This window comes from Triturus cristatus, chromosome 8 (genome assembly GCF_964204655.1).
Source record: "Triturus cristatus chromosome 8, aTriCri1.1, whole genome shotgun sequence".
NCBI classification, from domain to species: Eukaryota; Metazoa; Chordata; class Amphibia; order Caudata; family Salamandridae; genus Triturus; species Triturus cristatus.
The window spans coordinates 404,076,706-404,094,868 of NC_140591.1; the positions used below are offsets into that span (position 1 = coordinate 404,076,706).

Consider the following 18,163-nt stretch of genomic DNA (forward strand, 5'->3'; position numbering starts at 1 on the left):
TGTCAACAGGTATCAAAGAGAACATGGAGAACATTGTATGAGCAAACTGCTTGTAAAGTCTCAATTTTTAGGTTGCGGTGAGTTTCCCGGTATCAAAGAAATTTCTCATCCAGAAATTTGGAACCAAACTGAAACCTGTTCAAGCTAGTAAGACAAATTTAGGGTTTCCTGTAAATATATGAGCCTGTACACATGCCTTCTAATGTAGCAGTATATCAAACCTCTAGACTCAAATTCCCTTTCTCAGAAATAATCTAATTTGATCCTATGTGAGCAGTATACAAAGTAGTGTCCCAGTACCTGATTAACTAATGGCAGACATCTTCTGTAGATAACGAACAACAAAGGGGAGAGCACACGTTAAGGTCAGCTTGTGTTTATCACTAACATTCAAGATCTTATCAGTGACATCAGACAAATGTCATCTCCACATCCTGAAGGGGATGGAAACTTGGTTGCATAGAATCAATTATGCATGCTACATCCATGAGCCCCTGTAAATGTGCCAGAACCATCCCAATCACACTACTAAAGAAAGACTCACAATAGACCAAAGACACAGGGGTCTTTTGGGTGTAGGGCTGCTTTTTTCAACAAGCGGGTGGTGCTCACCATGTGATAACAAAAGTACATTTGAAGTTACTGCTCCCATCTTGTGGCTGCACGTATAAAGCATGCAGATTATCGAATCAAAATATGTAATTACATAGACAACAGAGGAGCTGAGTAACAACATTTGTGAATGTCTACAAGACAGTGTTAGAGACAACTCATAGTCATTTCTTACTAAGGCCCTTATTACAAGTTGTCTGTAATCTGGTGCTGGCATTCCGGGTGGTGGAATCTATGATAATGACTGATATGCCCACACCAAATCCCAGCTATTCGGAGTTTTGTCCAAGTAATAGGGAATTACTTCATGCACCCGAAGCAAATGGGCCCTTCATTATGCATTTTACTCCATTGCCGGAAGAAAACTGCAGACTTTTTCCACATGCTCTTAACCTGTCAGAAAATGTCAGAAGGAGTGGCGCGGAGGTGGAAGTGGTGTAGGCGCTGTAGCAGGATGCCGGTCCAGTGGTTCCACAGCCAGCAGTCTCATGCACCAGCAAAGTGAGCTCCAGGGTCTGCGCCTGGCATGACTATAGGTCTGGAATTTTTTTTAACAAATTTTATTTAGTTTTCAATATATAACAAAAGAAGAAGAATAGTTTATCTCACAAGTGACATAGTAGGAGCAGATGTATAGCCGTACCCAGATGTACTATTTCAAGTTCTTCTTTAGACAGATTACATTTCTTTTGATGAACAATGTAAGCATCCACCCTTTATTGCCTACTGAAAATGCCGCCGATTAAGTGTTTGGTTCCCTTCATGTTTCTTCCCCAGAGTCCAAGCTTCGCACTGTCAGTATGGTGGATCCCTTCGAATGTAAATATGCTATGTAGAATTCTCCGAAATCTCTTGGACGTGCGGCAGCTCACTATTTTCATCAATAATCGTGTAACATTAAGCCATGTCCTTCAACCATGATGCCTCCATGGGGGCTATGGAAGACATCCATCACACTGCCACTTGTCGTTTGGCCAGCAGCAGGGCCACTAGGGTATATTGGCAGACCAATGTAGGTAAATCTATATTTAGCCCTAGTAGTGCCAGCTCCAATGTGGGGACTAGAGGGACCTTTATCATCTCAGTCAGTATGGAGAACACCATTTCCCAATTTGAGGCCATAACTGGACAATCCACTGAGGTGTGAAATATACTATGTAAGAATTTAAAATGAATGAGTTTGTGGCGAAACATAAAGGCAATGTCTTTTACCTGGGCACAGCACTCCTGCCAAGCCTTGTCTGGGATCTCTCTTAAAAAGGGAACTCCAGTCATATATTGGTAAGGTATACAATTTGTATCATTACACACAACACAGAAATGCCATATCTTTTTGTCAACAATCTTTTGCCAATGCATTAGTTATTTCTGTCAGAATCAGCTGGACTGCCTACTCTGCTTTAAACAGTTGTGGCCATTGTAGGAAAGTGCTTCTTTTTCCTACATGACATGGTCACTTCCAACTTTTGCCTGGTAAGTGATGCAATTTTGACTGAAGTGCACTGGCTTCCTGCCATCCAGGTCCCCAGTGTGAGATCTCTTTCCTTAAAACTGTACAATTGTTCCCCCAATTGGCAATACCTGTAGCACTTCTGTAAGTCCCTAGTAAATGACAACCCTGTTACTGAAGGTATGGGTACTAAAGAGGGTCCCTAAGGGCTGAAGCATTTATTAGCCATCCTAAGGGACCCCTCATGCAGACTACCATTGCAGGCTGCGTGACATGGTGCAGACAAACATGAAGTCCAGACATGGCACACCTCCTGTGTGCCACGCCTGCAGACACTGCATGCAATATATGTATGTCACCCCTACAGCAGGCATTACAGCCCTAAGACAGGGTGCATTATATTACATACATGGACTTATCTGCAAGAGCAGATATGCCCATGTGATGTCCAAGTTGATTCTTGGACAAGCTAGTGAACAGAAAATACACCAGTGCCCGCTACATACACTCAATAGGAGTTCCCCAGCAACATGATGGCTTAACTGAAACCAAGGACGTTTGGTATCAAACATCTCATATTAATAAACCCACACTGATTCCAGTGATGGATTTATTAATACATGCACCCAGACGGTACCTTAGAGGTATCCCCTGAAACCTACAAGTCCACTGGTGTGCTAGCTGACTGTTCCAGTCCAGCCTGCCATCACAGACGTGTTTCTGACCCCCTAGGAGGTGAGAGCCCCACTCTCGGAGGTCAAGAACAATGCCTCCTCTTCCAGGTGTTTACATCCCCTCCAAACTGGACGGCTAGCAATTAGCACATCAAAGCCTTTGATATGCAACCCTGGCGTCCCTCAGACTGGGGAGATGCCACCCCCTGCCCTGAGGCCCATTTGGCACCAGGCAGGAAATTAGTATACGAAATAAGCAGGGAGCACAACCAGGTCAGTAACACCAGTAAGGTGATCTGCATGATGTGCTCCACACTAGGAAATTTCTGCCATATCAATCAATCAGTCGCTATTAAGCGCGGCTGCTCACCCGTAGGGGGTCGCAAGGCGCTGGGGGCGGCGGGGGGGGGGGGGGGGTGGAGGAAGGGGTAGCAGGCACCAGTCCATCAAGGGGGCGGTCTGTCGAAGAGCCAGGTTTGGAGGTTTCTTGCGAAGATGGGGAGCGATGTTGTCTGTCTGAGGTGGAGCGGAAGGGCGTTCCAGGCTCGGGCCGCTAGGAAGGAGAAGGAGCGACCTCCCGATCTGGTCTTTTTGTTGCGGGGAACCACGGCGTAGGAGAGCTGGGCTGATCGTAGGGTCCTCTGGGATGCGTGGAATTTGAGTCGGCTGTTCAGGTATGCTGGTCCGGTATTGTGGAGGGCCTTGTGGGCGTGGGTGAGCATTTTGAAGGTGACTCTAGCTTCGATGGGGAGCCAGTGGAGTGTGCGCAGGTGCTGGGAGATGTGGCAGTGTCTTGGCTGTCTTGCGGCGGCGTTCTGGATGTTCTGTAGCTTGCGGTGAGGTTTTTGTTTATTCCGGCGTAGAGTGTGTTGCCGTAGTCAAGTCTGCTGGTGACCAGGGTGTGAGTGACGGTCTTTCTGTGTTTGAGCGGGATCAATTTGAAGGTCTTGCGTAGGAGGCGGAGGGTGTGGAAGCAGGAGGACGAGACGGAGTTGATCTGGCGGTCCATTTTGAGCTCGGAGTCCAGGATGATTCCCAGGTTGCTTGCGTGGTCCGTGGGGGTGGGTGGGCTTCCGAGGACGGGGGGCAACCAGGTGTTGTTCCAGGCATTGAGGTTTGGGCCCATGATGAGTACTTCTGTTTTGTTGGCGTTTAGTTGTAGGCAGCTGTTTTTCATCCATTTGGCGACGGCTTCCATGCCTTCTTGAAAATTGTGTCTGGCGGTATTGGGTTCGCTGGACAGGGAGAGGATGAGTTGGGTGTCGTCTGCGTATGACACAATGTTGAGTCCATCGGTTCTGACGATGGGGCTGAGCGAAGCCATGTAGACGTTGAAGAGTTTAGGGCTGAGGGAGGACACCTGGGGGACTCTGCAGGTGGTAAGTGTAGGATCTGAGAGGAAAGGGGGGGGGGGATGAGTCTGACACGCTGCGTTCTGCCGGAGAGGAAGGAGTGGATCCAGTTGAGGGCCTCGTCTTGGATCCCTGCGTCGTGGAGTCTGCGTATTAGTGTGCGGTGAGAAACTGTGTCAAACACCGCTGAGAGGGCGAGGAGGATGAGGGCTGCTGTTTCTCCTTTGTCCAGTAGGGTGTGGATGTTGTCTGTTGCAGCGAGGAGGGCGGTTTCCGTACTGTGTTTTTTTCTGAAGCCGGATTGGGAGGAGTCGAGGATGTTGTGCTCTTCGATGAATGTGGCCCGTTGGCTGTTGATGGCTTTCTCGATGACTTTTGCTGGGAACGGGAGCAGGGGAGATGGGTCTAGTTTTTGAGGTCTGTGGGGTCCGCCAAGGGTTTCTTCAGGAGGGGGTTGACCTCGGCATGTTTCCAGTCATCGGGGAACATGGCGGTTGCCAGGGAGCGGTTGATGGTGTGGCAGAGCATGGGTGCGATGGTGTCACCGGCTCTGTTGAAAATGTGGTAGGGCAGGGGTCCGCGGGGGCCCGGAGTGGATTGACTTCATCGTCTTCAGTGTGTCTTCGGTGGTGAGGGTTGTCCAGTTGTCGATCGCTGGTTTCAGGGTGTCGGGGTGGTTGGTGAGGGTTCAGTGTTTTGGTTGTCTTCGAAGTTGTCATAGATGCTCTTGATTTTGTGGTGAAAAAAGGTGCTGAGGTTATCGCAGAGGTATTGTGAGGGAGGGAAGTCGAGGGACTCGCTGGTGGGTTGGGCGAACTCCTTGATGATGTTAAAGAGTTCTTTGCTGTTGTGTGCGTGAGTGGAGATTCTGTCTTCCATCGCTTTTTTCCTCGTTTTTCTGATGAGTTGGTGGTGGACGTTGGTGGCGGCTCTGAAGTTGTTGTGGGCTTCTGTGGATTTGGTGTTCCTCCAGCTCTTTTCGAGGCGGCGACAAGTGCATCTGGACTCTCGAAGTTCGGTGGTAAACCAACTGGCTTTCTTGGCGCGGGTGTTGTTGTTTTTCTTGAGGGGGGCTATGGTGTTGGCGCTGTCGGAGAACTATCTATGCAGGGTTCGGGCTGCGGTGTTGGGGTCGTCGTTTTCCACGATGGTTGGGGTGGAGTTGCTGAGTGATGAGGTTAGCTGGTCGTCGGTGATTCTGGTCCAGTTTATTGGGGATGGAAGAATTTAAGAAACTGGAAAAGGTTTATGTTCTCTTACCAAAGAAAGTGGTGATATAGGGTGCATAATGACCCCAAAGGTAGGGCCAAAATCCTGGTTAATAGTTCAAAAGAGAAGTAGTAACAGAGCTTTAATGGGAAGCGGCACCAGCCTTGTTGGCCTTGCTATACAAATAGACTCAAAGAGAACTTTCAAAATAGACACCCGGACCAAAATAGAGCCAGACAGGCTGAAATGGAGAATTTTGGGAGGTTGGGGGAATCAGCACATCTTTTACTGAATCTCTAGTGAAAGATTTGATTTTAATATATCATTTGCTTTATTATCGCTTTTATTAAAGAATTATTCATTTGTATTGCCCAATTTTTATTGTAGCTGTTTAGAACATGAAAGGGTTTTAGATTATGATTTTAAGTAATTGTGCAATAAATAAATCTGAAATCTTCAACATAAGACTTTTCAAACAAATCTTTCTTTAAAAGGATGCAATTCAGATTCTATGCAAGCCTGAGGCAAACTTTCCTTCTGAGATCCCTTATTTAAGATAAATTCATAAATAAATGCATGATTACTTTAAATTACTTACTGGGTGTTTTAAAGTGCACAGTTCGTATAAAACACATCCCAGCGACCAGATATCACTGTGGGGGTTAAAAAGAAATGCACAAAGATTAGTTATTTAATAGTGAGAGACCAAGGTTAATAACGTAATAAAAAGACTACTGTATAACAATATTTTAGAAAGAAAGTTTGCTTATGAGCCAGGCAATCCTTTGACTTCCAGTTCGTAGAGTGATCGCACACAGTGGGCATTTCTGACATGATTCACCTTGGACTTATTCTTTCTGAAATGTTGTAAATTACAATCTTCAGATTACAAAGTGTGACTGTGCCGAGCTAATAAGAATATCTAATATCGTGCAAGTCACATCACTTGAAAAATCTTCATCTGCCTCTGACTCGGTCTATACCCAACTATATCTTCCACACTCTAATCTACCTTCTACACTTACCTGTACATCAGCATTTACCTTAACCACTAGCTCTTCATCAACCTCTATAACTACACCCAACTCTTCCTAAGGCCCTAACTCTCTTTATAACTGTTACACGTTGCTAATTAATATCATGTTGGTATTCTTAATAGGATTATGTTACTTACCTAGTAAGCATCTGTTCTTGGCATGTAGAGCTGTAGATTCACATGCTTTGCATACTCCAGCCATCTAGTGTTGGGTCTGGATGTTTGCAAGTTGGTTTTCTTCGAAGAAGTCTTTCCAGTCACGAGGTAACGTGACTCCTCCTTTCGGTGATAGTGTGCTAGGGCATCAACTCCATTGTTAGATTGTTTTCCCACAAGAGAATGGAGTAAGTGAGTGTAGTAAAGAGATGTCCATGCGTATATAATGTACATAAGGAGAACTGCAGCAACTACAGGTGATCGAGGAGGTGGGGGGGCGCATGTGAATCTACAGCTCTACATGCCAAGAACAGATGCTTACTGGGTAAGTAACATAATCCGTTCAAAGCATGTGTGCTGTAGATACACATCCTTTGCATAGACTTTATAGCAGTATTCTCCCAAAGCGGTGGCTAACCAGTAGATGTTGCAGTTGTCTGAAAAAGTGTCTTTAGCACTGCTTGCCCTGCCTTGGCTTGTTGGCGTGCTAATACATACACACAATAGTGTTAGGTAAATGTGTGTTGTGTAGACCATGTTGCTGCCTTACATATGTCAGCTATAGAAGTGTTTACTAAAAAGGCCATAGATGCATCTATTTTGTGAGTGGAATGCGCTATAGGGAGTCTAGATATAGTTAATTTAGCTTTTGTATAGCAAGTTTGAATACATTTAACAGATTTAGAGATAGGATTGCCCCTGTGAGGAGGTGCAAATGCGACAAACAGTTGCTTTGTTTAATGAAAATCTTTTGTTCTTTCAAGATAATACAATAACGCTCTTCTGACATCAAGTGTGTGAAGACCTCGTTCTTCTAAAGAATCCGGTTGAGGGAAGAACACAGGTAACTCAACTGATTGGTTAAGATGAAAAGCCCAAACTCCTTTAGGGATGAATTTTGGTTTGGGGTGAAGAACTACCCTATCTTTATGAAGCTGAAAGAAAGGTTCTTCTAAGGTTAATGCCCGAAGCTCACAAACTCTCCTTCATGAAGAGACTGCAATGAGGAAGGCAACCTTCCATGAAAGGAACTGTAAAGGACAATTGTGTAAAAGGTGGGCCCATGAGTCTTGTAAGTACAATGTTGAGATTCCATACTAGTGCCGGAGGTATTCTGGGTGGCATTACTCTTTTTTAAGCCTTCCATAAAGTCTTTATCTCACAGACTTTGAACAAAGATAAATGCTGTTTTTCAGATATGGAGCCACTGCTGCAAGGTGCAATTGAATAGATGTGTAAGCTAAATTAGATTGCTGTAGGTGCATAAAGTAAAAAACAATGTTTTGAACAGAAGCATCCAGAGGATTAATCTTGTTGTTATAAAAATAAATAACAAATTGTTTCTATTTTGCAGCAGAACAAGCTCTAGTGGTGGGCTTTCTTACTTCTTTTAGAATAGTCATACAGTTTGGTGGCAAATGTAAGTATCCAAACTGTATGACTTCAGGAGCCAAATTGCTAAGTTGAGCTCCTTGAGGTTTGGGTGTCTGATTTCTCTGTGGTTCTGAGTGAGAATGCTGGAATTGAGGTGTAGCTTTTGATGTGGAATTACTGAGAGTTTCAGAAGTGTGGTATACCATTGTTAATGGGCCCATGTGGGAGCTATGAAAACCAGTGAGAGCGATGTTTGCCTGAGCTTTCGAAGCAGAAATGGAAGGAGTGGGAGAGGCGGAAAAGTGTAGGGAAATATCTTTGACCAATTGATCCATAGGGCATTGCCTTTGGAGTGAGGGTGTGGGAACCTGGAGGCAAAGTTTGGGCATTTTGCGTTGTTCACTGTGGCAAACAGCTCTATTTGTGGGAATCCCCATTTTTAAAAGTATGGAAGGAGAACTGGGGGATGAAGTTCCCACTTGTGTATTTGCTGTCTCCTTCTGCTAAAGAGATCGGCAATTTGATTGTTGACTCCTGGAAGGTGTTCTGTGGATTTGTGAAAAATTGCCCAGCTCCAGATGGTCTGAGAGAAGTGTGACAGCTGGAGATAGTGATTCCCCCTTGTTTTTGGACATAGTACATTGCTGTCATGTTTTCCATGCAGACTAGGACAACTTTGCATATGAGATGAGACTGAAAAGCTTTGAGTGCTAGAAATACTGCTAGAAGCTCTAGATAGTTGATGTGGAGATGTTTGTGCTTGTTCTCACAGAGACCTTGAATGGTATAATTATGGAGATGGGCACCCCAACCTGTGGGAGATGGGTCTGTTAGCACCATCTGTGGAACAGGGTTGATGAAAGGCCGACCTTTTGATAAGTTTTCTGGGTTCCACCACTGCAGAGAGCGATGGGTGCAGCTGTCTACCAACACTAGATCTGTTAATTGACCCCGTGACTGATTCCACTGACATGCTGAGCATTCTTGTAGAGGACACTTGTGTAGTCTTGTATGAGGCGCTATTGCAGTGCATGAGGCCATCATCCCTAGCAGTTGCATAAAGGTTGTAGTTGGCAAGGTTTGATTGGCTTGAAACTGTAATAACAGAGTTTGAATATTGCGTATTCTGGCTGTACTGGGAGAGGCTAGAGCCGTGTGAGTGTTGAAAGTCGCTCCCAGATAAGATTGTATTTTTAAAGGCTGTAGATGAGACTTTTGCGTCTTGACAGTGAAGCCCAATTGGTGAAGCAGGTTTAGCGTGGTTTCAGTGTGTTGTAAACACTTTTGATGTGTGCTGGCTTTGATGAGCCAGTCATCTAAGTACTAGAAGACGTGAATTTGTTGTCTTCTGAGATGAGCTGCCACTACTGTTAGACATTTGGTAAAAACTGTGGGAGCAGTAGTTACTCAGAATGGGAGTACTTTGAACTGATAGTGTTTACCTGCTATCAGAAATCTGAGATATTTCCGATGAACTGGGTGGATTGGAATGTGTAAGTATGCGTCTTTTGAGTAAGGTGTGGGCATAAAATCACCTTACTGTAGAAGTGGAAGAACCTGTTTAAGCATTTCCATATGGAAATGTTCTGACAGTTTGTACTGGTTTAACTGTCTGAGATCCAAAATTGGTCTCAAGGAGCCGTCCTTTTTGGGGATTAGAAAGTAGAGAGAGTAAACCCCTGAACCTTGGTACTGTAATAGAACTGGTTCTATGGCTCCCTTTTCTAAGAGAGATTGCACCTCTTGTTTGAGTAACAGTAAGTGGTCTAACAACAGTTTGTAAGTGTGAGGTGGAATATTTGGAGGATTGGTGGTAAGCTCCAGGCAATAACCTTGTCAGATAAGATCTATCACCCATTTGTCGGATGTTATGGATTGCTAAATGGGTAGAAATTGTTGAAGTGTTCCCCCGACAGGTGTTAAATAATCGGGGGGAGATGTGGGCAAGTCACTATTTGTTGGGAGAAGTGGAGTTACGTGCTGAGGAACCTCTACCCCTACCTTTGGAATTGTTCCCTCTATACCCTCCTCTATAAAAACCTTTAGAGGGAGAGGATTGGTTGTTGCCTTTATAAGAGGAAGCATTAGGGTCGGAGGACGTTGTTCTGGACCCTCCTCTGTAAAAGGAGTGGTGAAAGGAACCTCCATTTGATAGGGATTGGAGCGATCCCATGCACTTTGACACTCCTGTGTCCTTTTTCATTTTTTCTAAAGCCTGATCGACTTCAGGACCAAACAAGTGTTGCTTCCCAAAAGGGGTGTTTAAAATGGACTGCTGAACCTCAGGTTTAAACCCCAAAATCCTAAGCCATGCATGCCTTCTGATGAGAAAGCTGGTATTTATCTCCCTAGCCGCAGTGTCAGCAGCATCTAGAGCACATCTGATCATGCAGGAGGGCAACCTCATTTCTTTTTTCTTTTTTTTTTTTTTTTTTAAAAACCTTTATTGACGTTGCAATCATTAACACGTACGGGCCTACAACCCCCCGGGGCCGGCCGCCAAGCAATCAGAACAATAAAGGCAAATGTAAACACAGGCGGCACCTCGGAGAGCAAAGTCCACAATACAATATAGTCCGGCCAATGAGCCGCACAGGTAGGACACCAGGAGAGAAAGGGTTTTTCATTTTATAATAAAACAAAACAGTAGGATCAGGTGCCAAACAATTTCCCAACAGCGACAAGGGGCAAGGATAAGAGACGTAAGCAGCAAGCAGCAATACATTGAATCAATGGCGCAGACACGGGAGAGTACGGATGGGGAGAAATATCAAAGATAGTTGCGCCTACAGGTCCCCGTGCCTAAAGCCCAGCGAACCCCCCGGAAACTGTGGCACACATTAAGAGCAAACGATGCACAATAAGAGAGGTGTACCGCGCTGATCCCAGAAAAAGGCAAAAAGAAACAGAGAAGAAAAAGGAGGCCATGGAAAAAGAGATAAAGACTAAAGAGTCCCCTCCCCCATCCCCCCACCCTGCACCTCTGCGAATGAGTATGGCCCCACCCCCCAGCAGTGTGCCTGTCGCCCTGGAACTAAACCCGAAATATAGAAGAGACAGGGAAAAAAGGAGTAAGAAAGAGCCCCCCCAGACGGGGGGGCGGAGAGAATGTAATAAACTGGAGGAGGGCCTTCAAAACATACCCCCGGCTTCTCCCTCCCGCACGGTGAAGTCTCCCCACAGCAAACAATTAGCAGCACTAACCTCATTTCTAACTCTTCTAACTCTTGTGCTTTATTTTTGTGTTCGTCTGGGAAATATTGGAGAAATCGCTCCAACTCACCCCAGTGTGCCCGGTCGTACCTAGCTAGTAGGCCCTGTGTGTTTGCGATGCGCCAGTGGTTAGCGGCTTGAGCGGCTACTTGCTTCCCCGAGGCATCTATAAGTTTAGATTCATTGTCTGGGGGAGGTGCATCATCAGAGGTTTGTGAATTAGCTCTTTTGTGAGGATTGGACACTAATAGGGAGTCTAGAGGTAATTGTCCTTTGATAAACACAGGATAAGATGGAAACGGTTTATACTTTTATCGACTCTGTGAGTTAAAATACGTGCTCACACAGGGTCTTTGAAGAGGTCATCTGCATGCCTCATCATGTCCTTTAGCATAGGGAGTGTTTGACTTGACCTGTGTGTGGCCCCAAGTGTCTCAAATAAAAAGTCTTCTTCTAAGGACTCTTTATGTAAGGCCACCCCATGAAACTCTGCTGCTCTAGCAAGAAGTTCTTGATAAGCCGCATTATCATCTGTTGGTGATGGCTTTGCGGGGTAAAGGTCTGGGTCAGTATCCCCTGGAGGGTCAATGGTATAATAATTCCATGGGTCTACAGGTAAATGAGTTTCTTCTTCATCAATATCATCCCCTTCAGGCTGTGTATGTGGAGATACCTGCGGTGTTATATGTGAGGGATCTTGAATTGGTAAATGTGGAGAAGATTGTGGAGGTGGAGGGGATTATGAGGCAGGATAGGCAAGGCTGGTATCCATGCCCTTTTTCTTCTTCAGAGAGATTTTACCTGCAGGGTCCTCTGAAAGAAGTCTGCGTTTGACTGGCGTTTTGACAGAAATATGTCCTGTCTCAGGATGGATATAAATCTTTTTCTGTTTAGGATCCAATTTAGCCTTGAGAATGTCTAAAATTGGTTCAGGAGATTCAAAGAGGCTGTCATTTGATTTTGGCACCAAAATGGCTTTGCTTTTGGGAGCGGAAGGTTTTGGCTCCGGAGCATGTTTTTATTTCGGAGCGGAGTGTTTCGGCTCCCAACCAGATGTGTCCTTGGAACCGGAAGGTTTAGGCTCCGAACTTGATTTCGGCTGACTCGATCCCGAGCCAGAAGGTTTGACGATTTGTTTCGGTGCCAAACCAGAAGGCGGGGCATCAGAAACATTGTCTCGGTGCCGACCTTGGCCAGAAGGTAGAGGTGGTGCAGTAGCCGTATGTTTTTTAGAAAAGGTTTTAGGGGGCAAGGGGTCTTCAGTACACACGCACCCTGTCCGGGAGGCACGTCTTCAGACTCCAAATCGATTTCAAGTTCAGAATACGACTCTGCGACAGAGAAGGCATCTTCTTCCTCTGCTGCAGACGCCTCAACCTCTTTATGTTCAGATTCTTCACCAAAGATATAGGGTGCGTGTTGAATGCTTTGACGTTGCATTTCTCGTAGTCGAGCCCGACGATCACAGAGTTTTCTTCGACCAAAACGACTTACAGGCGTCATAGTCTTCCTCCTTGTGCTCCGGTGGGAGGCACAAGTTACAAACTTGATGTAGGTCGGTGCACGGATACTTGGCGCGGCACCGAAAACAGAATTGGAATGGAGTTTGTTCCATCGGATGAAGGGTGAACCAACTCGGCTAGCCTCGAGGGCCACCCCTGATGTTTCCGACCGAAGATAGTGTTTTCCAATCGCTTTGATAACTTGGGAACAGGGAAACGCGTACAAGAACAATTCCATCGAGGGTAGAGTGGATTGCGCACTGAGGGGAACCTGAAGAACAGTTTTGAACCGGAGCGCAGCAATCCACGTCCGAACCCGTTGGCAGAAAAAAACAATCTAACAATGGAGTCTATGCCCATGCGCACTATCGCCGAAAGGAGAAGTCACCTTACCTCTTGACTAGAAAGACTTCTTTGAAGAAAAATACCTAGCAAACATCCGGACCCAACACTAGATGGCAGTAGTATGCAAAGCATGTGTATCTATAGCACACATGCCTCGAACATATTTTAAGACATTGTTTTCATGTTCAATATTTATTATTAGTTAGCACCCAAACGTATCTTTTAAAAAAAAAATCTTGTTTTTGAATATGTTATTACGGCATTTTGTTATTGTGGTTCCTTTTATGTTAACATAATGTTTGAGGAAATATATGATGATCATGCTAAAATATTGTGGTAAGGGTTCCAGTTGATCCTCTCAATGCACATGTGGTTAGAAGCCTTATAAAATGCTGTTGTCAAACATTTCCTCCCTCTCCTCCAGTTTGTTCCGTAGGTATATAAGTCTGTTTGGAAATCAGGATACGCCCACAGTGGCCCTAGATACATCAAATATTGCCAAACTGCTAAAGGAAGAGTGGCAAAATGTGCTTTTGTTTAGGGTGCTATATAACCTTGCACCAGCCCTGGCCTTCGCTATTGACACCCTAATCTCTTCAGTTAAATTATTTGGTATTTTGATATGGTCAATGCACAGTTATGTTTTGGAGTGATTTCTTCACTTCTGAGGAGATACTTTATCTAGAAGGTTACCGGTATGTGAAATAGGAGGCATGATGACGGAGGGTTGGAGAGCTTTAACAATCTAGGAAATTGATGAGCTCATATGAGATATGGGAGGAATGGGGAGATGGATAAGAAACAGTTTCTGCCATTTGAAGCCACATCATCAGTAATAAGAAGAGTGTTGCTCTAATTCCAAGACAAACCATAGGAGCATAAGATCTTTGATGTGATGAGGAACCTGAGGCAGGAACATGAAAGAACTGTCCTTGACAACTAAATCACAACAAGAGAGACTTGCCTAGGCAGAGAATTGCTCAAGTCCATATGACAAAAGGATGGAGAGTAAAGTGATCAAAAACTTTTTAGTGAGATCATAAAGTATTTTCAGTTGGCATAAGTAATGCCTTGTATGATGAACACAACAAAACCTTGATTAGGCTCCAGGTGTCCTAGATGTCATACGGCAAAAGCATTATTGATCTGTGTGGTATTGAGATGGCCAACTGTATAACATGCATATCCAGTGAATCGGAGAATAGCAATCACTACAGCAAATCGAAATGCATGCGGGAATCCTACGTCCAACTAAGAAGTATAAATTCAAAAACATATTGGACTGAGCAAACGAAGAGCCCAGTAACTGACTGTTGGAAGCACTCCTGAATTGAATGCACCCAACATAAACGTAGAATAAGAGACTCGATTACAGAATCCACACAGGAAAAACATCATAGAAATGTAAATAATTATAATAAATGTAATGCATGTTTTGGAACACTCCGGTATCTCTTTGGCATGATGCCATCCTCACCATGGGAGCGGTAAGTGCTTTAAGTGGTATCACATCAATAAGCAAGCACAACATCACATTTGCTCCAAATAGTTGGAAAAAATGTCACTACAAAGTTGCCAACGTTTACTTGCACTGCTTCTTTAACTAATTAACAATGTTCTGTAAAAACAAATCTTTTATTAATTTGTTACAAGAAGGATTTCTTACATTAGACCAACTATTCATAATAACAAATGATGCATAGCACCGACATTGCACAACCACCAGCTGCGATAAGAAGCAGTCAACACACATATGTTGGTTGATGAAAAGTTAACAAGTATTTTATTTGGATTTAAAACAATTTCTTAGAGACACAGGTGGTTACCATAGTTTCTAAAACGTACGTTCATTCCCAGAGAATTTTCTTAAACTCTTGGGTCAAACGAGTCAGGATACTACTTCTGACAGGAATACACTCCAATTAATGTTCCAAGTCCTTGTTTCACCTGACATAGGGATTAATGAAGGCACCCAGTCTTCATACCATAAAACAAGCTGCCAAAGATATTCATGCAACCACAATCATTTGGCTACCATGCACATAATCTAAATAAGTGATGTAAACAGCTTAATAGAAATTAGATGAAACAATAAAAATAGATCTTAAAAGACCTAAATAACATGTCTTAATTTCGCAAACACATGGATGCACCTTATCAGCAGAACTGGACTGTAACTGGCTTATACATTTTATATTGACCCATAATGAAATAACACATACCTTTCTGCACATACCTTTTATTGTTGTATGGTGTGTTTTCCCAGATTTCTGGAGGCACGTAGTAAGGTGTTCCAACATATGTACATGCCAATGCTTTTGGACTAACAGGAACAAGAGATATAAAGAAAATGCCATCACTGCTACTGACCCATACAACTTTTTGTGAATAAAAACAACTTGTTTCAAATCCTCAGTAGTCACATGTTAAAAGAAAGAAAAAGAAGCCTGTGTCTGATTTCACATTTACCTAGAGACTCTGAATCGGACACGAAAGGTCTTTGGCTTGTAAATTGCATGCAGTGTGAAATTACACTTCCAGGCTGTCCACATATAGGAAATTGCCCCTTTTTGCATGGTTACCCCTCACTTTTTGTCTGATATCTGATGCAACCTGACTTAATGTGGCCTGGGTCTCTGCCAATCCGGTTCCCAAGGCCTGTGTCCTTTCCAAAGAATGTACCTTTGTATCCACAATTGGCACATCCCTGGCCACAGGTAAGCCCCTTGTAAACGGTACCATGGGTACCAAGGGCACTGTGACCAAGGAAGGCCTCTAAGGGCTGCAGCACCTATTGTGCCACCTTTAGAGGCCCAGCAACCTTGACAGGCACACACTGCCACTGCAGGCTGTGTGTTCTGGTTCAGAGAAAAGTGAAGGGTCGACATGGGACACAACTCTGTGGGCCATGCCTACAACCCGCTGCCTAAAGCCTAGGTAAGACACCCCTCTAGCAGGGTGCACTAGCCTCAGACACAGGTGAGGGTACAGTGGCATGAGCCCTGTACCCCTACAAAGTCCATTCTTGGACACTGTAAGTGTAGTAAAGCCATAAAGAGTATATGGTCTGGGAGTTGGTCATTACAAACTCCACAGCTCCATAGTGGCTTTACTAAAAACTGGGAAGTGTTACCTGACTTTATGCACAGCTTCTGTACTTGTTAGCTTAATGAATGAAAAACTCAAACCACACTATATTGCAGAACATAGTTTACGCAGCAGGAGGGCTTGCTGAGTCTCTGGCCTAGCTCTAAAAGGTTTGCTTCCACACCCACGGGTGAACTTAGTAACTACAAATCCACGGACCCACCTAGGCAGGTTTGCTCAGTGGGTTGTGTGGGACTACAGTAACCTGTTCCTTCATATTCCAGCATTGAACTAACAGGAAGAAGTGATAATTCACATCGTTCTTTAATGAGTTACAAACTCAAGGATCTGTAGAAATGGAATATGCATATAAACATATTTATTTTAAAATAGTTATTTTAAAACTCTGGGATCTAGTGCACACAATGTTGGTTACATCACAGAAGATAAGAATTAAAAGCAGCTAACCTTTTCAATAATGCCAAAAACTGGAAAAATTGTGGGATTACAATTTGAGGCCCTTAGCAACCTCATTGTGCTATCTCTAAGCGCTGTTTTTGTTCTAGCAGATGAATAAATAATAAGCCTGAGTTTCATAGGTGGTGCGCATACCTGGAAATAGGATTTGTTGTCTGTTCAGAATAGCTTCCCAGCACAAGGCCATGAACAAGGAGAGTGTGTCTGTGCGCGAACACAGTCCAGGTATCAGTTAGTGAAGGCAAAAATACTTCACAGAACCTCGAATAGTCTTGCAGGAGGCGTATTCAATCAAGGTGGAATCTGGTGCTGTGCTCATCTGGATACAAGATCTGCCTCTGTTTGGAAGGAGAGAAACTTCACCCAGGTCACAGTCACTAGACGGGCCTTTTATACTGTGGCTTATCTGATATAGGGAATGTCTGACATAACCCTAAGAATGTCTGACATAACCTGTGTACATTAATATGCGAACCTTAGTCGCATTATTATAAACAAATATTGTAAAGATAAGTCAATTCTGACTACATTTTTTATTATTGTTCTTCTTTGACCTTGAAATATAGATAACAAGGTACTTGTCTCAGACTGATAAAAACATCTAATGCGAACATCAATGTCATTGTCTGTATGCCTTCACACCTTCACAGGCTCTTGGAAAGACAGTCACATGCGGTATCAAGGTCAGAGATAGACAGGCCAATGATAAGGTAGTCAAAAGTATGTTAATTCTGTAAAAAGACCCAATCATTTGCATGATCTTTAGCTCATGTTTACTTTAAGCGTTCACTGTCTGACGTTGAGACAGAGATAATAGGGAACTTGTATCAGACTTCAGTCCACTTAGGGGTTTGCAAAGTCGTTGTTTACATGAATTGACATAATCTTTTACAGAACTCGTGAAAGTGATATGCCAACCTAGACAGGCCAACTAAAATGGAAACTTCGTCTAAAATCGAACCTGTCCTGTATGTGTTTAGGCTACTTTATTTTAGTTTTAGATTCTTAATCTCAAGTGATTAAACTAGATAAAACATAAAATTATGACAGGAAAAGGTCATTACATTAGACATCCATGGAATAATTTATATACTAAGGAACCACTAAATAAACAAGATCACTCAAAAACACATTATTATCATAACTTAATGATATATTCCTTACACATTTACAGAGTAAAGGCACATGCAAGAAACATGTTTAGGAAGCTGGCTTTTCGTAAAGTGTACAAAAATTAGGAATACTATGTAGAAAGTCCAGACAACCCTTATTGATGTACAGGGCTTAAATTAATAATCCCAAATGCACTCCTTGTGGTAGTGTGGGCAAGCAGTTTGGCCTTCTCAGAGGGTAGTGTTAATCATTTGTTGAACACAGAGTCAATAAATGAGACACACAATCAAGAAGAAATTTGAGACCAATTTTATAGAACATTAGGCACCAAGATCATTGGAATTAGATAAGTACTTTCAAGATGTTAACAAATTTTACAGTAAAACAGTAGAAAATGACAGCTGTCTGATTTGAGGCATGAGCCTTGAACATGGTAATGTGATCTTATGGGAGAGACATACACTACATAGGTGCACTAACAGATGACTTACAAGACTGTTCTTCTGGACTTGAGGTGAGTTGGGCACAAGGTCCACAAAAGCATTAAGAGTTTAAGTTTACCT

General features: G+C 43.6%; 1 protein-coding gene across 3 annotated transcripts in view; it reads right to left on the bottom strand.

Moving 5' to 3' along the window:
• LOC146802202 (serine/threonine-protein kinase Nek3-like) overlaps positions 1 to 18,163 on the bottom strand; it is a 143,179-nt gene that overhangs the window by 48,552 nt on the left and 76,464 nt on the right. For all 3 annotated transcript variants that reach the window (XM_085621790.1, XM_085621791.1, XM_085621789.1), the window contains exons 7-8: positions 15,160 to 15,246; positions 5,896 to 5,950 (exon numbers count right to left, since the gene is read on the bottom strand). In XM_085621790.1, coding sequence (XP_085477916.1) covers positions 5,896 to 5,950; positions 15,160 to 15,246 — 142 coding nt within the window. The remainder of the gene's footprint in view (positions 1 to 5,895; positions 5,951 to 15,159; positions 15,247 to 18,163) is intronic.